The 21636-nt window shown below is 36.9% G+C and overlaps 6 protein-coding genes and 1 non-coding gene across 10 annotated transcripts; 2 read left to right on the top strand and 5 right to left on the bottom strand.

Annotated features, from left to right (window-relative positions):
- Positions 1-339: 339 nt before the first annotated feature.
- On the bottom strand, positions 340-3379 carry LOC105229632 (60S ribosomal protein L3). 2 transcript variants are annotated; one of them, XM_011210047.4, is made up of 6 exons: positions 3224-3379; positions 2820-3012; positions 2464-2632; positions 1718-1853; positions 977-1366; positions 340-776 (listed from the first exon to the last, which is right to left on the bottom strand). In XM_011210047.4, the coding sequence occupies exons 1-6, from the start codon at positions 3224-3226 to the stop codon at positions 426-428; spliced, it is 1242 nt and encodes a 413-aa protein (XP_011208349.1). In that variant the 5' UTR covers positions 3227-3379; the 3' UTR covers positions 340-425. The 2 variants fall into 2 exon arrangements, with proteins under 2 accessions (XP_011208349.1, XP_019847104.1); XM_019991545.3 differs by lacking the exons at positions 340-776; positions 977-1366 and having other exon boundaries at positions 1773-2206.
- On the bottom strand, positions 2701-2781 carry LOC115066418 (small nucleolar RNA U43). Its single transcript, XR_003845998.1, has one exon. It is a non-coding gene; the product is annotated as a small nucleolar RNA U43 (small nucleolar RNA).
- Positions 3380-3783: 404 nt separating the features above from the next.
- Positions 3784-4296, top strand: LOC105229630 (28S ribosomal protein S33, mitochondrial). Its single transcript, XM_011210044.4, has one exon. The coding sequence runs from the start codon at positions 3902-3904 to the stop codon at positions 4241-4243; it is 342 nt and encodes a 113-aa protein (XP_011208346.1). The 5' UTR covers positions 3784-3901; the 3' UTR covers positions 4244-4296.
- Positions 4293-5632, bottom strand: LOC105229631 (armadillo repeat-containing protein 7). Its single transcript, XM_049448335.1, is given in 5 exon segments — positions 4293-4668; positions 4670-4992; positions 5049-5216; positions 5274-5418; positions 5473-5632. Coding segments are annotated over 4 exon segments (972 nt in total). The 5' UTR covers positions 5383-5418; positions 5473-5632; the 3' UTR covers positions 4293-4296.
- Positions 5633-6013: 381 nt separating this feature from the next.
- On the top strand, positions 6014-11634 carry LOC105229629 (protein CLEC16A homolog). The gene is made up of 12 exons (XM_011210043.4): positions 6014-6439; positions 6531-6670; positions 6757-6905; positions 6976-7118; positions 7185-7271; positions 7331-8220; positions 8608-8724; positions 8789-9247; positions 9316-9623; positions 9684-9949; positions 10020-10211; positions 10272-11634. The coding sequence occupies exons 1-12, from the start codon at positions 6237-6239 to the stop codon at positions 10597-10599; spliced, it is 3282 nt and encodes a 1093-aa protein (XP_011208345.2). The 5' UTR covers positions 6014-6236; the 3' UTR covers positions 10600-11634.
- Positions 11635-11736: 102 nt separating this feature from the next.
- Positions 11737-18905, bottom strand: LOC105229627 (ubiquitin carboxyl-terminal hydrolase 15). Of its 3 annotated transcripts, XM_011210041.4 has the most exons (10): positions 18753-18905; positions 18488-18688; positions 17822-18394; positions 17589-17751; positions 17003-17530; positions 16562-16936; positions 13960-14190; positions 13205-13662; positions 12815-13033; positions 12092-12687 (listed from the first exon to the last, which is right to left on the bottom strand). In XM_011210041.4, the coding sequence occupies exons 2-10, from the start codon at positions 18589-18591 to the stop codon at positions 12558-12560; spliced, it is 2781 nt and encodes a 926-aa protein (XP_011208343.2). In that variant the 5' UTR covers positions 18592-18688; positions 18753-18905; the 3' UTR covers positions 12092-12557. The 3 variants fall into 3 exon arrangements, with proteins under 3 accessions (XP_011208342.2, XP_011208343.2, XP_019847112.1); XM_011210040.3 differs by having other exon boundaries at positions 11737-12687; positions 18488-18901; XM_019991553.3 differs by lacking the exons at positions 16562-16936; positions 17003-17530; positions 17589-17751; ... (1 more) ...; positions 18488-18688; positions 18753-18905 and adding an exon at positions 15211-15443.
- Positions 18906-19775: 870 nt separating this feature from the next.
- Positions 19776-21094, bottom strand: LOC105229626 (microfibril-associated glycoprotein 4). The gene is made up of 4 exons (XM_011210039.4): positions 20920-21094; positions 20746-20859; positions 20077-20688; positions 19776-19995 (listed from the first exon to the last, which is right to left on the bottom strand). Exons 1-4 carry the CDS (start codon positions 21054-21056, stop codon positions 19869-19871), a joined length of 990 nt encoding a protein of 329 aa, XP_011208341.2. The 5' UTR covers positions 21057-21094; the 3' UTR covers positions 19776-19868.
- Positions 21095-21636: the final 542 nt, after the last annotated feature.

Below are 21636 nucleotides of genomic sequence, written 5' to 3'. Positions count from 1 at the left end.
TGGATGCATAACCCAATAAAAGATTTAATTCACTACGCGTGGAGTGAGAAGTAACGAACACTAAAAGAGTAAAACCACATACAGTCGCTATGATGACGCATGCTGAATGTTACTAGAGCCGAGACCGCCCTAGCAACAGTGCACGATAATGTTGCACACTTCAACCGATACTTATATGACAAATGTCAATCGGCACTATGTATTATTGCGATAGTAAATTACTGATTATCCTCTATTCTGCGAAATCTCGTCTGAGATATTTTTTTATTGTTTTAATAACCCGCTAAAGATTACTTAGACCATCATCATTACTATTGTACAATAAATTAAAAGAAAAACTTTTGGTTTTTACTATTTATTTTATCTTTTACCACAATCAATGTGGTAATTAAGTGTTAATACAATTAACAAACATAAATTTACATTTATGCGGTAGCAGATGTAGCGGCAGCACCAGCGGCGGCAACCTCCTCCTTGATGCGATCCTTCTTGAGTGGACCCATGAATGCCAATTTGTCGGCTGGGGTTTGGAAACGACCATGACCCATCTTTGACGATGTGTCGATGAACTTGAGTTTGATTTGTTCCAAAGCAGAGCGCTTGGTGTGTTTCAGCAAAGACTTGCGGAGTGTGAGCACACGCTTCTTCGAGCCAATGCAACAACCCTTGAGCATGACGAAGTCATTGGTGACTTCACCATAATGGGGGAAACCACCCATGGGTGTAATGCTCTTATCGGTCAAATCGTACTCGGTGGAGGCGTTGTTTTTGATGACCTGTAATGTCGGAAAATAACATTTAATTAGTTATACTTTTAGAGTTTTCACATACATATATTTCTACGTGTTATGCAATCAGTCCTATCATTTGATTATCATTTTGGTATCAATAAAAAGTTTTGTTTGATGTCGGAACTTTATGAGTTTATCATCAAGGCAGTTTAATATAAATGAGAACAATAAGAATTTTAGCCCACCTTGCCATCCTTGGTGTGGATTCCGGCACCGATGCGGTAGATCTTCTTGTTGATTTCGGTACGGTGATGGTAGCCCTTTTGACCGGCACGTGCGACGGTGAAGGACACACGAGATGGATGCCAGGCTCCAATACAAGCAACCTTGCGCAGACCCTTGTGCGTCTTGCGTGGCAATTTCTTGGTATGCCAACGAGCAGTGACACCCTTGAAACCTTTACCTTTGGTAACACCAACGCAATCAATCATCTCATCCTGTCCGAAGACATTGCTGACTTGCACGGGTTTCTCCAAGTTCTCACGAACCCATTTAACCTTATCTTCAATAGAACCACCGTTCAATTGGATTTCCATGATATGGGCCTTCTTTTGGCGTTGCTTGATCAAACGGATCTAATTGAAGTAAAAAGTAGTAGAAATATGACATTATAATATTGTACGAATGTATGCAAGTGTGATGAAATTGGAGTTGGTACTGTCCGTGATATGGTTTAACTGTGCGGTTATCGCCTAAGCGGCTATGCACAGTTAGTGGAATATATCAAGGATCGCCACCCGAAGGGCAATTTTTTCTGCGACGTTGCGGTTATATAACTGTGCATTGACCATCACAGCAAGACCGCCTTTTAGGAACACTACATCAGACACACCCATTCATCCAAAGACTGCAGTGTGCATCCGACGCCGTGAACCAAGGACGTCGCATTTTTATGAATGACATGACTAAATATTATTCGTAATTACCTGTGAATGAGCAATAACGCGGATGACCTTGCAGTAACGGAGCATCTTGCGGAAGTCATTTTCAATGCTCTTCTTGCCCAAGTCAACTTCCCATTTCTTGCTGGCTTTGGTGAAAGCCTTCTTCTTTGATTTGTACCTGAATCGAAGCAGATTGCATTCATCAAATACATATATCTACGCAGTTACAACGGACACCGTAAATGAGTGCATTTAGTGGAACAAATTTGCAGCCAGGGAGTTTGTTTTCAGCTCCATTGGGTGGGCGCAACACTCAACTTCTTTGCTATTGTGAATTTGACTGGCAAAAAAGAAAAAATGGAAGCCGACCTCATCGCAATTAAAGCGAGCGGAGATCTATTCTTCCATGCCGTGCTCACGAAATTTCACATATCAGAATACCAAAAACCGAATTGAATTTTCGGTAAACAATATGGCGCTCACACGACTTGTACAGATTTTAAAAGCTCTCTCAGCAAGCTGATCCAAGAACTTTAATTTTAAATATTCTTTTTAGTAATACTCTTATATGAAGCAAACAATTTTTTTATAACAATTAAACAATGTTGATTTCTTTTAACTTTGATCAGAAGGAAGGCAGACAGGGATGGTATAATTTCGTATCTTCAAAGAAGTCAGTTACCATCTATCATCATTTAAAGCAAAAGAAACCAACACGTGTTTACCAAATGATCTAATTCCACTTTACAATACAACATAATTTGAGGTTATAGTGAAACTTAACATACCAGTTCTTGTAGAAACGGCGACGGCACTCCTCGGATAAATGTTGTGCCCATACATTGACGAGAGCACGGAGACCGTATGGAGTCTCAATGTAACCTACAGCACCAACAACAATCATTGGTGGAGTTTCCAAAACAGTTACGGCTTCAACAACCTCCTTCTTATTGATCTCTGCAAACAGAAAAATAGCGAAGTTAGAAACACGTGTTCAGCGAACTTTTAAATAAGTTTGGGGTAGAGAAATCAGTCCGCCCTAGTTATATTATAATCATGGATATCATTTGTGTTCTAACCATAAATTATTAACTTTTTATCATCATTGAAAGTAAAGGTGTGTTAAAAATAATTTCAAACTTACTGGATCCAGGACGGTCCGCTTCACGAACGATGTGGGTCATACCAGCTTTGTAACCAATGAAGCATGTTAAATGCACTGGTTTACTGGCATCATCCTTGGGGAAGGCCTTAACCTTACCACGATGGCGAGCTGACCGCTTCTTGGGGTAGAATGCCATAGAGCCATGGCGAGGCGCAGAGAATTTACGATGAGACTAACAAAATAAAATTAGAAAATTTATATTAACACAAAATTTAAAATCGAACAACTTGTTTAATCAAATTTATAAACACGTGCACAAATGTCTTTCGAGGTTATGTATGATTTTACTTTTATACTTTTATTAAAAACCAAATGACCACAAAACAATGTTATACACTTTTACTTTTTCTTGCTTAAATTTTATTAAGAAAATGAAATCTTACCATTTCTCAGAAAAGTTTTCGACGCTTCCGATCACTTTGAGCGACGATGTCAGAAAGAAAGTATTTGTTCGGGATGTTGTAGAAGCAAGCTGCAGTTTCTTCACATTACAAACGAACAGTACTATCACAGAGCGACATCTGTGATTTGATCTCTTAAGCTTGTTGTTTGTTTGTACCGATTAGAAATATTGTCCTATATTTTTACCGAATGGAAATATTAGAATTCATTTATTGTAAGAATTATTCTTCAAACTTATAAGCTCCCATATATAACTTTGTACGCCATATTTTAATTATTTTGCTTTATTTTACACGTTATAATTAAATAGGCAAATGTGGTACAAGATAATCTCGGGTATATGAAATAATAAAATTGTAGAAACAACGCTCCTTTACTTAAGTGAATAATGAAATTTATCTATAATAAAAATTATCGAAAGCTCAAATCTTTTTTTTCATATTAAGGTATGGAATATCATATTTATTTATTTTATAATTCCTAAATTAAATATTTTTTCTATATTAAGTTTTTATTTGTAACTCAATGCAAATCTGTCTGATCAGCTGATATCTGTTAGAAATGACATAACCAAAGATACTTTGATATAATTATAATAATAATTGGATTTTTGCTAAAACATTTTAATTTAAAGTTAACAACGCGATTTTTGGCCAACAATGGCGTCCAACAAATATAATGAATTAATTAAGTTGGGTACACAATATGCACGTCGTATGAATTTTCTTTCCAATCGCATTTTCGGTGAAGTCGCGCGTACAACCAATGAAAAGTCGATGAAGGTAGTTCGCATGTTCGCGGAGGAGCCGGTCCATAAGCGTGATTCGTTAAATAACTGGTATCCCCGACATGTAGAGACACATATTCTCATGAAAAATCTGCGTGCATACGGCTTATTCCGTGATGAACACGAAGATTTCAAAGAGGAAATGAAACGTTTGAGACGGCTACGTGGTAAAGCTGCTCCAAAGAAGGGTGAAGGCAAGCGAGCGAAGAAATAGAGCAGTTCTGTTAATTTTTAAAAATAAAGATATTGTTTTAAGTTACACTTTAATCATTGTTTTATTAAAAGTTTAGCTTCGCCAATAAAAACCAGTTCTTCATCTTGTTTACACTCATATTCTACTAAAGCAATTTTGCGTTCATTAACTAAACGAACAGTAATATTTACGGCTTTGTCAACACGGCATGCATTAGGAAATCTAAACTTTTGACTTAAAACAATAGTACCCGGCCCAGGTATTTGTGAACCAATTATGCCAGCCACAATGGCATTGAGGAAAGCACCATGGACTTTACGTTCGGTTATTGATGTCTCTGTAGAATGTATGGGATTATAATCGGCGGTAAGCGTAGAAAATTGATCTAGTTCTTCCTGAGTGAACCTTTTTACTACAGTAATCTCTCTACATTTCGTTGCTACTTGACTATTAAAGCGTTTTAAAAGTTGCGAGTACATTTTTGAAATCTTCTACCTCCTCCACACGCGATCCAAAATCTCCAGAAAACAATGTCGCGATATTCTTTACTCTCTGATCTGAGCTTTCGTTTCGTAGTTGTGTAATTTGTTTTAGCAAGCTGGGTATGGCAATTAAAGCTTTCTGTTCTTTTGTACAAAAGTCAGACGTGAGTAACTGATATAACAGAGCTATGCAATTAAGTTGTATGTCGGCTGATTCTGTTGCGTGAAGCAGGTTGTTTATTTGAGCGAGGATCACTAAATTTGTAATAAATTGAAATGCTTCAGGATCTAAGAGATAAAAAATATTATAATGTATTCGCCAGCATTATCAAAAATAGTATTACCTAAACATAAGTTGCAATAACCGGCAATAGCGTGTAACTGTAAACGCTCATTTGGACCCTTCATGCAATCTTCAAACACGTCTAAGGTACCAGATTCTTTTAGATACCTCCAATTTATTGGATCATAAGCAAAATTGGCCAAATTAGCAGTCACTTGTTCCTTGGCCTCTAGGAATGCAAAGGTAAATTGCTTAACATCTTCTAAGCTATTTGAAAATTTCTCACCAATGTCCGTAGTGGTGTGATATTCTTCTACCAGATGTTCAATGTAATCAGAACGTGGGATTCCTTTCTCAGGTGTGCGTCTTTTTAGGTGTGCATGACTAGAAAACATGGTATTCTTTAGCTACAAAGCTACGGCAATCGGCATCTGTAAAATTTTGCATTGGTAAACAATAATTAATGCATTCATATGCATACATACATATGTATATAACACTTAAAATGGGGCAACATCATGGTAATGATTATGCTATCGCGTTGGGTGACACAAATTTGGAAATGTTGATGCTAAAATATGAATTTTAAAATTTGTACACCCATAATATTCTAATATTATTTATAAATCCTATCATATAAAAAATATTTTTGATTTGTTTACTTTTTGAGCTGTATTTGCTTCTCTTTGCACAGTGCTGCCCCCTATTTTTTTAAATTAGGTAACCAGAATCTGAATTCAATTTAACCTAACATCATAGAGTTTTTCCTAATTGTTGGCTCAAAAAATAGAAAATTTTTTAAAACTATAATAAACATTAACATACCGATTGCAGATAGCAATTTCGGAAAATTAATTAAAAATAATTATTTTATTTCCAAATGTATAATAATAGAACTTAATTGCATTAATATCTTGTAGTTTTAATTAAATGTTATACGCTAACAAATACATTTCATAAATTTAACTGCGCCGAGTAAATGCTCAACGGCGGCACAAATGATATTGCGATCATATGTTACTGACATATTGCGACAACAGCAGGTGCCAATATTTTGTTCAACCATCAACGTAGAAATAAAAAAGTGTATTTTTTCTTTGCGTATTAGATGAAGCAATTAAAGGCTAAAGTAAAACGTAATTAAATGACGAATTCGTAAAAAAGTATTATACATTCGAAGAAGATACGGAAACCTCAGATATAATTCTACTAACTTGATATTTTGATAAAAAAAGGAAAGGAAAGAAAAATGTTTCGTAGTAGAAGTTGGTTTGGTGGAAACTGGAACCGCCCAAAGAATCGTCTTTCATTGGAACACCTTAAGTACCTGTACAGTATATTGGAGAAGAATACCACTGTTTCCGAAAGCAATCGTGGTCTATTAGTGGAGTCGCTGCGCTGTATTGCAGAAATACTCATCTGGGGCGATCAGCATGACTCTTCCGTGTTTGAGTGCGTAACGAAATTATTTTGCATATATATACTATAGATTTGTGTACAAGGCAGTGTCAAATGCTGATAAATCATTTTATTTTATTTGCAGTTTTTTTCTTGAGAAAAACATGCTGTCCTACTTTTTGCATATAATGCGCCAAAAGAGCGGTGGCTCAAGTTTTGTTTGTGTGCAATTATTGCAAACATTAAATATTTTATTTGAAAACATACGAAATGAGACATCTTTGTGTAAGTAACTATGCTTGAGCAAGCATAACATAAATAAGTGGGTCACAAAAATTATTTTTTTTTTTGTATTGTTTCATTGTTTATAGATTATCTTTTGAGCAACAATCATGTCAATTCTATAATTGTACACAAGTTTGACTTTTCTGATGAAGATGTAATGGGTTATTACATTTTATTTCTAAAGACGCTGAGCCTTAAATTGAACACGCATACCATACATTTCTTCTACAACGAAGTAAGGATGAGATTTTTGATATATAAAAATTATTTGAAAAAAAAAAATAATTCTTTATATTGTTTTGTAGCATACCAATGACTTTCCACTATACACAGAGGCTATTAAATTCTTTAATCACCCTGAATCTATGGTTCGAATAGCAGTCCGCACGATTTCGTTAAATGTATATAAAGTACAGAATGCCAGTATGTTGAGGTTTATTAGAGACAAGTATGCACTGAAGAAATTAAAAACAAATGGAATTTGTATAAACTGTGTATTTATGTGAAATTACAGAACCGCTGCGCCTTATTTCAGCAACTTAGTTTGGTTTATAGGCAAACATATTTTGGAATTAGACACCTGCGTAAGAACTGACATTGAGTAAGTAATTGCTTTTATTTTTTTTTGGAATAAAAAAGTAATCAAATTTCTTTACGCAGTCATCAGTCTAATCAGAGGCTTTCAAATTTAGTCGCAGAACATCTAGATCATTTACATTACCTGAACGATATTTTGTTACTCGAAATAGATGATTTAAATGCCGTACTTACCGAACATCTATTACACAAACTCTTCGTACCACTATATATTTTCTCACTCACGCCTGCGCCGCCGCCCACATCACTCGCAGTGGTCACACAAAATCTCGCAGCCGTCTTAAATCGTCCCGTGGATATTGATATTCAAGAAATCAACAATCCGCGTGTTTCATCAATTGTCGCATTGTACTTGCTGTCGCTTGTATTCTTAGTTATCACACATGCACCGCTGGTACATGCGCTCGCCTGGGTAATACTCAATGGAGACCACAGTGTGTTTAAAGAGGGCGCTGCTGAAATATTAAACGCCTATGTAGAGCACCGTTTAACAGTTGTACCTGGGTTTGGTGAGCCACGTGAAAGTTTAGAGCAAGCGTTGGAGACTGTCGGTGCCAACTCTACGAGCCACAGCTACGATACTGACAACATACATAATACATTAGAAGCACCAGTTGCTACGAGTAACGCCCGGGAAGTAGCTGGAGCAAATGCCGCAGAATCCACGTCCAATACAGTAACAACAGAAGAGCAATGTGCAGAAAACGATGTGTGTGGCATTTCTGTAGAGACCGCCAGTGCCGCGGCGCAAGCTGTATTAAATAACGCCAAATTGGCCAACATCACCGACGAGGAGAAGGAAAAAATCCAAAAGCTGGTGCAACCCGCGCGTGCATTTAACGAGTTGAATCGCCCGTTCTTGGAAATGGTATTGTCGGCGTTGGATTGCACGGAGAATGATTATCTGGCACTTTTGTCCTTATGCCTCATTTACGCAATGGCTTACAACAGGGGTGAGTGTTTTAGCATTTTACAGGAAAACAACAACAACAATTTGCCCATATTATTACGTGTTCAATATGGTAGTTTGCATTCATTTAAACGCCTTTTAACAAACGCTAAATCAACTTACTAATGCACTTATTGTCCGTCATATTCTCTACTTTTTCATTTGTAATGCTATCCATTCCAAAATAATCTCGAATGGTGATGTGTTTCTCACTACTACTATATGCTTCATAAACCAACACTGTAGATGGTATGTAAGATGCTCAGTTTCATTGTATGTATATATATGCATCTGTATATCTCATCAATTTAATATTTTTATGTATAAATAAATTTGCACTTAATTTCAACTAAAATATCTCTTTTCCCTGTTTCTTCTCGTGCGTGTGTAGGTGTCAAAAACGATTGGTTCGAACAGGTACTCTCCCAATCAGCCAAAGGACCATACAGCTACAAGACAGAGCTAATAGAACGCTTGCTGCACTTAATTACGTTGTCGAATCAGCCTTGTATGGAATTAAATGAATTTCAAATTTAACTTTCTCTAATATGTATTCTTTTCATCACCCACAGCCTGCCGCATACGTCTCATAACCATTGAGATTGCGCTACAACTGCTCGTCACCTTTACGAAACCCTGTACGGACGACGCTTGCATTACAGAGGCGCAACGTGATGCACTGTTTTCCGCACGTAACCAGTCTATGGTGGTGTTGCGTAATTTCTATAAGTCTGAAGATATCTTTCTCGACCTGTTCGAGGATGAGTTCAACGAGATGCGCAAGACAAATTTGAATGTTGAATTCCTCTGTATGGATTCAACGATACTGCTTCCACCGACCGGCACGCCGTTGACCGGTATAAATTTCACACGTCGCCTGCCCTGTGGCGAAGTAGAGAAGGCACGTCGCGCCATACGCGATTTCTTTCTGCTACGCAAAACGTGCCAACAATTTCTAAATGAAAAAGAAACGTTGCTGCCGTTAACGAACACAATGAATCTCGTGCAGGTGGACAATGTGCTGGATTTAAGTAAGCGCCATATAAATTCGAAGCTTTTAGTAGACATTTGTATATCTTCAATAATTTTTTGAATGCAGATAATAGCGATTTAATTGCTTGCACTGTCATCACTAAGGAGAGCACAAAACAGCGACGCTTTCTCGTCATCGATTCACTGCAGCTAATACTCGTTGAACCAGATGCCAAACTATTGGGTTGGGGTGTCGCTAAATTCGTTGGCTTTCTGCAGGATGTCGAAGTGGTCGGCGATAAGGACGACTCGCGCTGCCTGCACATTACGGTACACCGTGGCGGCGCTACGCACAATCGCACACCGCTGCTGTCGGCGAAATTCCTCTTTGACGATCACATTCGTTGTATGGCAGCGAAGCAAAGACTGACCAAGGTGCATTATACAATTCCATAATTTCAATGTTTATTTTATTGAAAGTTTTTGCTTTTTCAGGGCCGCAGCAAGGCGCGCCAGAAGAAAATGTATCAGATCGCGCAGCTCATTGAAATGCCCGGCCAAGTGATTGACTCGCCCGTGTATGCGGTGGCTGGTCTACGCGCCGGCAGCGTTGCCAGCAGCAGTTCGCGTTCCTCGCGCGACCATCGTCCCATATTGTCGACGACAAACCGTGTGCCCGGCTTTGCAGCGGCTTTAAAGCGCGACACTAGCGCTGGCGGCGTGTGCCGCATTCAAATGGCACAGAATCGCTCTATTGAGGGGTTAGTGGCTTAGTTTTTCCCCACATATGTTATACCTACACAATCATTTTTTTTCACTCACTTTGTTTAGCATACGAAATGAGAGTGCCGGCCGTCCGCGTCGACGCAATTCCAATTCCAGTTCACATTCGTCGACGTCGCAAAATCGCGATGCCAACTCATCACCGGGTCGTGAGCATTCGCCGCGCAGCTCGCGTGATAATTCGCAAAGTCGCAGCGCAACACGTTCGCGTGACAACAGTCCGCGCATGCCCAGACCGCGGTAGGCGTTTTGTGTGATTTTAAAGCTTTCAATATATTAAACTCAACTTTTTTTTTACAGTTCTGAGGAGATACCACTTGAGGACTTTCAACATTCGCGTAACAACAGTCCACACTCACGTGCCAATTCTTCACATCTTAATACACCGACGCGTGCGCATACGCCATCACGTGCGCTGAATTACGAACCGATTGCTATAACGGTGCATAATAGCACACCGCACGACACGCATTCCCCGGCGCCGCATCATGCCACGCAGCTGAACGGTGTTCCCATTGCCAAAGAAGTTCTAGTGCCCGTCGCCAGTTCGGAAGAAACTTCGTTCATTGGCAACGAGGAAGCCGCAACGAGTGAGCAACGGCGCCGCGGCATTATCGAAACAGTATAAAGCGATTCCAAGTTAATTCTTCTGTTTATATAAAAAACTAAAATAATAATACACGTTATTTGTTTGAAATCACGAACTTGTTGTACATACATATTTACATGTGGGTTAAGAAAGAAGAAACAGTTTTTTGAAATTTGTGTTATCCGCGTATACTTTTCTTGAGTAAAAAATTGCTTTCCTTGTAATTTGGTTTTAGATATTAAGCACCTCATGTTGAATGAAAATTGTGACTAATATTAATTGTATTTGATGACATTAAAATTAATTAAAATTGCCGGTTTGTTAAGTCTTATGAGCTGAGTTTTATCAAAATAGGGGCAAGCACTAATTATGTAGTTTATGAATAAAAGAAAAAAAAAAAAAATAAAGTTAAATTTTTTGTTTAAACTAAAATAGGTAATGCTTGTTGTATTTATTATGTATGTAAAAGGTTTTAAAAGACACTCAAAGAGTGTTGTGATTCCAGCGGCGGAAAATATTAGCCCAAAAATCCGTTCCCACGACAGTCGGGTCTACTTAACCGCAACGGACCCGGACTTTTATCCGGCCAAGGACTGTCAATTCGCCAGAATACTGACGCTACAACAACAAAAACCACATTGGCCCAAAAATGTTGAAGAATGACGCCGCATATGAATCTGGGTCCACTTTAGTTACGTAAACCCTGCAGAACAGTTCGAATGTTATAATTAGGGTTTAGCCATATTGCTTGCTTTGCTTTGCTTTTCGCTATATTGTTTGCCTATAAAGGATATAAAATTAACGAATTCTTTACTTATTTGTTATATCGTACCTTGGCCTGGATTCTATATTTCAATAAAACTTGCCAAAAACTTTATTGCCAAAAGCATATTATGGTCGAAAAAAATAATTTGGTTAAAAAATTATAATATCGTAAAAATAATAATACCGTAAAAAATGCGATCGTAAAAAATTATAATATCGTAAAAACAATAATACCGTAAAAATAATGACATCGTAAAAAACGCGAGATCATAAAAAATATAATATCGTAAAAATAATAATATCGTAAAACCATATAATATCGTAAAAAATAATATTGTTTAAAAAAACAACATGGTTAAAAAAAAATAATAATACAGTTCATGAAAATTCGAGTAGACAAAAATATGACAGTTTTCTAATTTTCGTTTTTTATATAAGTATATTTATTTTGGTATTTCATTAAACGATTTTGTATTCTCTCCTAAAAATAGTGGTATTCTCTAATATGAGTTATATTTCTTTAATTTAAATTAACTTTTTATAATGCACGTAAAGTCTTAATTTCATTAAGTGTTTTTTGTTGTTTTTAGTTTGTAAATTTTAATGTTTTACTTCTATTTATTTATATTTAATTTTCAATATTGCAAAATATTTAATTTTCTATTAGTGTGTATGTATGTATGTAAGTAAACTTTCACATAAGCCGCAACGACGCAGTCGAAAATAAAATTATTGAAAGCTTTATATGCATAAGTGCAGTAGCACACCTATACATGTACAGATTACACACCGTACACAGGCGTTTGGACCAATGTAAATATTATATAGTGATATACTTAGTTTAATGCTTTAAAAAGTCTCTTCAAATATGCTATAACAACTATTAAGGAAAATTGAAAATTAAAACAAATTCTTAATTTGCATGTTTGTTTTGCTTTTGCGTAAGTGTCTTTCGATTTGTTATAAGAATTCAAAAGTAAGATTGTGTAATAATCATAATAGTCAGAATTAGAAATGTGTAATAATAATTGCTTTTTTTTCGTTCAAATCAACAACTTCAAGTTTTTCAACCGCGACTAGACGCTAACACGTAAATAACTAAAAAAATGCATTGCCTTTGCAATATTCAAGTAGTAAAACAACAAAAAGTAACCTCAACACCTGTGAAGGATGACGATGTGTCTCCTTCTCCCTTATTCCCACCACATTTGACTTGCTCAGAGATTTTACAGCTAATTTGCGTTGTTGTTTTCGGTTATTTGTATGGGCGGCAGCCAGGTGTAGAACAGTATGTAGGCAGCGCTGGAGACGACATTCGAAGTGTCTAGCGGCGAAACGACTTGGTCATCGAACTTGAACCATCTATTAGATTAGAAAGAAGCTATGATATTACATACATACATACAAGTGCAAATACATTTATGTTAATATGCAGTTGTGCGTAAAATACAACTGTTGCGCTTTGTGACTCTGAGAAGTATTTACACACCTGCCATAGTTGCCGCTTTTGCAAAATGCCGTGTAGTGGCCGCTCTCCATAGAGCCGTAATGGTTGGAAACGCCGTACAGTTGATACGTTTTCGGTGTTACCGAACGCGACTCGGACTTGGCAATATAAGGCGTCATATCAAGATTCTCCAATGGAAAGCGAACGTAGTTTTGTTTCTTTTTGTACGAATTGCCAACAGCGTCGGTGTCGGCATAGAACCTAAAAATTAAAAAAAAATAAATCAAGTTTACGAAAGCAGTCAAGGGAATTATATCGAAAATTCTTCACATTTGCGCTACGAAAAAAACGAATGGTTACATGAGACCTTTTAGCGACGCCTACAAGGACATCTGATGAAAAATAAATGATACATATATATATGTACTTTACCTCTTCATATGTATCACCAGCACCGGTGGCAGCTTGGAGATATCCAATTTTTTCACCGCATCACGTTTCGTTTTACAATTCGGACAATTCCAGCCGTGTATGCGTTCGCCACTAAAGTACATATCCATGCATTGGCTGAGATAGCAAACATTTGCATTTGAAGGCAACTCCAGGCTTAAATTCGAAAAACATTCATATGTGGCGGACTCCTTATTGCAATCGACACATTTAACGGTACTTTTTATTTGGCCATAAAATAAATGCAATATGAGACTCTCTTTGGCTTTAGTAAATTCGAGCCACGCCTTCTCGGAGGGTGTTATATTATCACGTGGCTTTTCGGGTACATGTAATGTTTGTAAATCGGAATGTAGCCAATCCATGAGTATGGTGAGAAATTCGTGCGAATCTTGCTGCTCGATGCCCCGGAATATCTGCTGGTACTGACCCATAACGTACTGAAAAGTAAAAGTAAGGCGATATTAAATAATTTTAATCACATTTATATGTAAGTGAAATGCAGTTATTAATTAGTAGAATTTTCCAACAAAAGTTGGCGGTGAAATAAACATACAAACAAAATTATAAACATTTAAGCAAATACATCAGCTTTTTTTTACATACAAAGCTATATACTTACATATATACGCATGTATGTATGTATTCATACTATTCACTATACGTGTCTTATCTGACCACACATATGCACACACATACACACGTGCGCTATATTTCGGATTTTATTGTACACTTACACGCAAGTCCTTGCTGGCTACGCATTTGTAGTTGCCATTCCATAAAACTTTAATGAGCGCCGCCACTTCCTCGACAATGTGCCCCTTCGTCTTGTTGCTGCGACTGATGTAGTTCTTATATTTGTCCGTTATGCAGTATTCGGTGAGTTGTGGGGTATTGCTGAGGCACTGTATGATACTGTTCATGTAGCAGGTGTTACCCAGGTTCTTTAAGCCGGTCAAGCCGCGACCCTAAAAAAGTTGTAAAAATAAATATGATTAACCTTGAATTTATTGGTATACGAAAACTTGCATTTACATACATATATATTAATTAACTGAAACTTACATATATGTACATATGCACATACAAACAAAAAAGGACTGGTATCAAACGAAAATATGTCTTTTGGGTTTAATTATCTACTTAATGTGCAAACATGTGTCATAAATGGTTGTTCATTTCAAAGTAATAGCAAGTAGGCATTGGCGGGTCACGATGTTCTCAGATACAGGGTGTTTTGATTGATTTAATTTGGTAACAAGTTTTACGGAATTTATATATGATCATATACATGCACACATATACATATGTTAGCTATAAGACTTTTGTTAAATATCCAGCCGCGCTTCTTCTGCCATAAGTGGCAGGCACTTTAATGTTACCACTACAAACAGAGGAACCTATAGACTTATTATGCTATCAAACGACCAAGGAAGTAACGTTTTCATTGTGGAAAGAGCGATTCGGTCACAATAGAAGAAATATTTGCCGTTCCCACGATAGTCAGGTTTACGTATCCGGAACGGACCCGGAATTTATCAGGCCAAGGACTGTCAACTCGGCAGAATTTTGCCGCTACAACAATAATAACAAACAATTTGTAGTTGATCTCGTTTCACATTTTTCCCCGTTTACTTTAATTTGTTGAAATAATAATAATTTTTGTGCTCTTAAGGCTCACCTAAATTAAGATTTAGAAATAGTAAATATTTTTAAACACAATTAATCAACGTTAACTCATGAATAACATGTTTGTTGTATATGTAACGGCACACAGCTTTAAGGCTACTATTTCCGCCCAAGTGCCTTAATGTATGCTACAAAAACTATGAACAGTTTGAAGTTGATAAAAACTAGAACAGTTAACATTAAATGAGTGGTTCCACGGTAATATGACAATAAGCCAATAAAATCCGGTGCAAATTATCATTCCATATACATAGAAAACATACATAAATATGCATATTTATTGTTATATTTTTACCTACACGTTTGAGTGGAAAAAATGATGTATAAATTAGTATATGCGTCGCCGGTATATGCAATTTAACGCCCGCGACCACGATCATCTCGAATTATTTTGCGTAATACTAATTTGGTTGCGTATAAAATGTGTAAACGATTGTACAATATTTGGCTTTAAGTTGGCAATAGCTGGCGTTTTGTATAGCGCGCACAACAACATGCTTTGAGTAGAGACAACGACAGACTAAGACTCGATTGGTCAAAGACAGAGGTGCGCACAGTTGTTGAATAGGCAGACGAAGATTGTTCCGTTAAACGCCTACAAATAAAGAAACAGCTGAGCATATGCCCATATGTATGCATAAAGTAATACGAAATTACATAGATGGTGACACAAAATATTTACCACGCACGCACACAAGTGCAACGCAAGCATAGTGTCTTGGGCTAGTCTACGTTAAGGCGTCGAGACTTGGCAAACTTGTGTCTTTGTGTGCATTGCCTATAGATATGTATGTCGGTATGAGTGCATGTAGTGTGTGAAGAAAGTTTTGTGCTGAGTGCACACAAACGACACACATTGATTTCTTGGATGGCAATTGAAAATTGGCGCATTCCACAGTTTTTAAGTGCAGCACTTGGGCCAGACGAGCAGCTAGTTTTGTTTACTCATTTATATACATATATATATGTTTGTTTGTATGTACATACAACAGTAGTAGGCGGGTCACGTTAATGAAAATAACATTCGGTCATTAACACAATCAACGCAGACTGCCCGAAGACTGCTGACACGGCCGTTCGCAGACGCGTGTATAATGTTATAAAACGTGACTAAGAAGAGAATGATGCACAAATTCGCAGGCGTAATGCGCCCTAATCGATTTAGAAAGCATATTTATGAATTACAATGTTTGATGACATTCAATATTTTCTGGGAGCTTGTCAAAAACCAAATTTTTTGTTCCAGAAAATATTTTTAACAAGTTTTGGAAATAGAAAAGTGCGCATATAAACTACTTTTACTTAAATTCTTGGTATGAACTTAGACAACCAAAGAAGAATCACAGTACACGAGTCCTTACAGACTGAAGAAACTCGGAATCATATTCGTGCTATAACGGTCAATTTGTCATCGATTCTTGAAACTATTTGAGGAAAGCTTGCTACCGCTACAACAATAACAATAACAGAAACATTTCGTCTTCTAGTTTAGTAAATAAATAAACGTGCTTACAAGATGACGTCGTTGGCGCATATGTGTCTGTTACGGTCATTTGTAGTAGACAACACTTCCACGTGATTCAGCAACATGTTTTAGAACACATGTAAACAAAAACATTGGCATCAAATGTGCACTACATGAACACTTACCATTGCGCCGGGAATTGGTGAGAAATCGCGTTGTCTGTCTACTGTGAAGACAGCTGGACTGCTGTGGGTAGGTGCCGACAAATGTGGTTTTACAGATCGATCGAATTGCGGTATTTTCGGTTTGGGTATATCATCTTCGTTGTCGATTGACGTTCGCGGAAAACGCGCGATAGCCATGGCTAACTGCTGGTCACGTTGTTGTTTTTCACGTTCCAATTGCGCGTCAAGCCTTTGACGTTCTTGTATTTTATGCTCAATCTGTCGCGTGGTCTTTTCGAGATTTTCTTTTTCGTTGGGCGTCAACTCAGCTTCTTCTTCTTTCTTGATGCTTTTATATTTTTCAATTTCGTCTAGGAGACGATCATTTTCAGTTTTCTGCAATAAAATAAAAACCGGTTAGATTAAGCGAGGAAACATTTGAGTTTCATATTTAAAACCCACATAGTCTGCAGCTGCACTCTCCAGTTGCATAATGTAGTATAACAGTTCAGTTTCCGTAGCCGTCATAGGTTTTTTATCGGGACTTTGCTTATTTTTTTCAAATATGGTGTCCAATTTTTCTGAAGCTTTCTTCAATTGTTCATCGTTAGCTTGTGCTTTCTCCAAGAGTTCTTCCTGTTCCTTAGCCAACTCTACAATTGGTTTTTGTTTTTGCTCGTATGTTTTCATAGCAGCCATTTTACTTGAACGATCTACACTGGGTGGAGGCTGTGACATAGTGAATGTAAGTGGTCGTGACATGCTACTTCCTGGTCTGGGCGTGTAGCTATGACCACTTATTTCTTCCTTCATTGTAATATCATTTATTGAAGGATATTCAATCTCGTCGATTAGATTCAAATCATTGTTGTTCTGTTGGGGAGCCTGTACACTGGGGTTTGTACAAAGAGTTGGGTACATCATGATAAAGAATTCATAACCACCTTGTAGTATTTTAATGGAGGATTTATAAATTACATCAGGATCCCACTGCAATGTTATTATATAGTGTATTATTCTTTAAGGATAAGTATTTACCAACACTTACATTCTGTAGTATTTCGAGAAGTTTACCAATTGGCGAAGATGGTGCAGGATTAGAATCTTTGGTGTTCCAATCCATTAAGACGACCTGATCTTTGACTGAACGAGCTGCCCATAGTACTTTGGAACTACCATCTAATTTGTCCTGTAATTTTCCAGCAGACATGCTATAAGTAAATGTAATACGGTTTACAAGAATGCGAACACGAATAAAATATTTCAATATAGTTCATTTACCCAGCCGAAATAATTTCCTCAGGCACGTTCATTGTGTAGTGGTATGTGAGATGAGATGTCTCATAATCCTTACTAGATCTGCAATCCATTATCAGCACATTATTCTGCTTCATACGTTGAAATAACTCTTCACATTTTATAACATTTAAAGATTGTAATGAATAATAACCACTGTATGAATTCGCAGTTGCTAAGGAGACCGGCTCGCCTTTCAAAATATCGAATTTCTCTGAAGCGCTAAGCTCGTTGTAGTCGCGAGCACGTTCATTTTGCTTTAATGAAGCTGTGACTATTGCTGGCGACTTCAGCGTAGTATTGGCAAGCTGTTTTGCCTCATAACGTCGTGTGAGTGAAGTGCTCAGTTCCTCCAGTTTATTCATGGTCAGTTTATTGTTCGAATTGCCACCTAGTGCTAGGCGTACAGTCTGTTTATGTTCTGCATAGTCAGGTTTTCGGTGTATGCAATGTAGTAAATTGAAATACTTCATGTATAATACGTAAGCCAATTCTTCGTCGCCCTCCCTGTAATATTTGTCTGCTTCCCGTATTAATTTTCGGGCAGATTCTACCAGTCTGAAATGAAGTTATTTAATAATTTTATACTTTGGGCATATAGCCAATTATATACTGTACGCCATCCGCACATATATATTATAAAGCACTTACATTTGAGTTTTCTTCGTGCGAGCATCTGGTATCTCGGAATGTTTTTCCAAATCATTTAAGGTTTTGCCTAAATGCAAATCTTTTACTTGCGCCATTTTCGGCATTACTCCGAACAATGAATACTATTCAATTATATTCCAGTTGGGCGTAATTGTAATTTATGCTGATCGGTGCAAGTTTTAAAGACTTCTCACCCGTTTTCTTCGCCAGCAAATAAAAACAATTAGGAGTCTGTAAAACACTTTTTTCACTTATATTTATTCACCTTTTCAGCATATCTTGCTATTATTAGAAATTTTCTTTATTATTCTACAATAGGAAAGGTTTAATTAAGCTCAAAACAAATAGAGAACCAAATTATCTAAAACGCGTAAAAAATTCCATTTTGAGTCAGCGAACAAGTGACAGTTCTATGTTTGTCGATAACCATGCACTCAGCTGATTGCAGCGATGGGTGCAGGTTGTTATCGATTACTGCTGGGTTTCAAGAAAGAAAGTTAAAGTTTTTTATTTAAAATATACGTATCGAGCGCAGTATAAACTTATAAAAACTTTTTAAATAAGATAATGTTTGACTTGTTCCGAATTTTTATTAAAAAATGACTTTTTGTGAAAAAACAAATCGATTTATTTTTGCTATCAATACGAACGCTTATTGACATCTGGATATTTGCGCTAATTTATTTCCTCTTCCGTTGACATCTGCCACTTTGCGGCAGTAAAATGAAAATATCTTCTTTCCGGTGATTTATTAATTTTAAATTAAAATATGTAACTTCTATAATAGTTTGTGAAGATTAAATGGTGTGTGCTGTGCTTACTTGTATAAATGGAATGCGAATAGCTGTGTGTTTTTATCTTATGTGCAGTAAGCTAACAATTCTGCTATTACTTCAGCAGCCAACGGTTGGCGTCACTCTAAGGCTATCACTTACTGTCTGCAGCTGAATGCATCAAGAAGTACAGAAACAGGTATGTAAAACAATTTAAGCATACATAAATCAATATTCAAATAAGCGGAAAATCAAATTCGTGCAGAAAAAACTGTAAGCTTCTCAGAATAAGCATTTTTTCACAGGAATTGTATGCAGCACTTGAATTTATAACGTGTACTTCTTCCAGGCGTATACCAGGAGATCATTTTTATACTTTTTCGTTTTCGAAATTTTATGAAAGTTTCATGTTTATAAAATTTCGTGTGGTTTTCTTACAAGTTTAAAATTTGCAATCGTATTTGAGGTGCATATGTACATATGTATATACATATATAAGAAATCATCACAGTTGATCGGCGTTTAAATGCTTTATTTGTTTTGCGGTAGATGTATATGCACATATTTATATACATATGTATCTTTTTCAAAATATAAACTCAAATGAATTAACATTTGGCACGAACAGACATTTTAACTGTTTTTAGTGAGTATTCTGGACCATGAAAAGTTTCCCAGTACATGCCTTCCTTGAACTTATCCGTTTCGCCATTCAAATATTTACCAAAAAGATTGCTTAGAAGTGAAGAAAAATTAAATAAAAAAATTAAATTAAACAATAATTTAAAAAATATAATATATTATCATTATACTTACGCTTCCATGCAATTCTTAAACCAGCCCGCGCTATTGTATTCCTCGCTACAGCTACCTTGCGCTTTGGCGTCGTTATCGCGATCAATCGCGCTAAACTGCTGACCTTCATGATACATGAACGAATCACCGGCTGTGCCGTGATAAACCCCCAATATACCCATTTTGTAGTCGGCATGCTCATTGAACACACTGAAGTCACTATAATGTGCCAACTTTTGTACACCCTGAAAATCTTCCAAATCAATGCGTACTTCGAAGAAACCACTATAGGTTAGCTCGTGCAAATGTTGTAAACCCAAGAAAATTTCAGTTTTTTCACCTACACTACCGAAACCCTGCTTATATGCATCCCAAGTGCGATTGTGAAAGGCGACTGAGCCATCTAAACGCTGCAGAACAACAATCCAACGTTCGGCACCGCAAAGCACTTTGAATGGTGACACCTTGTCATCGTCCAACTGAATTTCACTAACACCGACATTATTGCAAATCTGTGCCAAGCGCTCTGCACATTTGTGGTTGCTGCTGCTGTCAAGCGAGGAAGTTGCAAGTCTTGAGTGGAAGTTTCGTGCGTGGTGGCGTCGCTGGTGGTGCGACTCGACGTCCTCATGACTGCAGTGTGTTATTAGTAGTCAATAATTAAAGTACACATAACGTATAGATACGTACCTTTCCGTTACATGTTGCTTGCGATGTGCATGTGGGTGATGTGTACAAGCTGCTGGCGGCTCAATTTCCGGATGTGCTGCAAGCGATTCCACTTTGCCATTCAAAGTTTTTAATCTTCAAGTAGAATAGGTAATTAGTAAAAATGCACTTAAAATATACATATGCATTCCTCACTTTGACAAGATTTCGTCCAATTTGTCTTCTAAGCAATCGCCATCACAGCCAGGTGCCGCCTGCACAATCTGTTGACGGCAGATAAACGCAAATAAAACTAGAAATATTGCTAGCGATTTTAGTTGACAGCGTAACATGTTTGCACAGCTCGATGCCCGATTTACCAATGAGACTCAAAGTATTTATTTTCAAATTGAACACCTAAATGTAAAAAAATATAGTACATAAGTACACACATACATTTGTATATACATACTATACAATTATGTCATACGAAATAACACAAGTCAATTGTTTTTGGTAAATAAATAAATAATCAGTGTTTGGGAGCAAGGTTTATCATATTTCCTCTCAATTAGGGACGGCAGATTATTTGAAATATGTATATGTTAACCCTCTAACGTTCCAAAATGCCTAGTTCTACTTCAAATTTAGATTAGTGCTCAGATAATAAAAAAATGCTGGAAAAATATCTCTAAAAGTGGCATTTTTTATAGAAAATCTTCTAGACTTCTAGACTTCTGGTGTATTAGGAGGTAATAAATTTGTATGCTTTTCAATTGCCTCCGGTGAGTTGCCTCCAAACACCCCCTTATAAAATATCCCAGTCAAAATACATGTAAATACTTGCATATAAATAAAAATAATTCAAGTGCTGGTTACTGAGAAAGTCTGGCAAGCTCTCAATGTTATGCAATAACATGAACACGCCCAATT

Source organism: Bactrocera dorsalis, chromosome 2, assembly GCF_023373825.1.
Source record: "Bactrocera dorsalis isolate Fly_Bdor chromosome 2, ASM2337382v1, whole genome shotgun sequence".
NCBI lineage: Eukaryota > Metazoa > Arthropoda > Insecta > Diptera > Tephritidae > Bactrocera > Bactrocera dorsalis.
The sequence above is the reverse complement of the archived record's forward strand: the minus strand, read 5'-3'. Positions and strand labels throughout refer to the sequence as shown.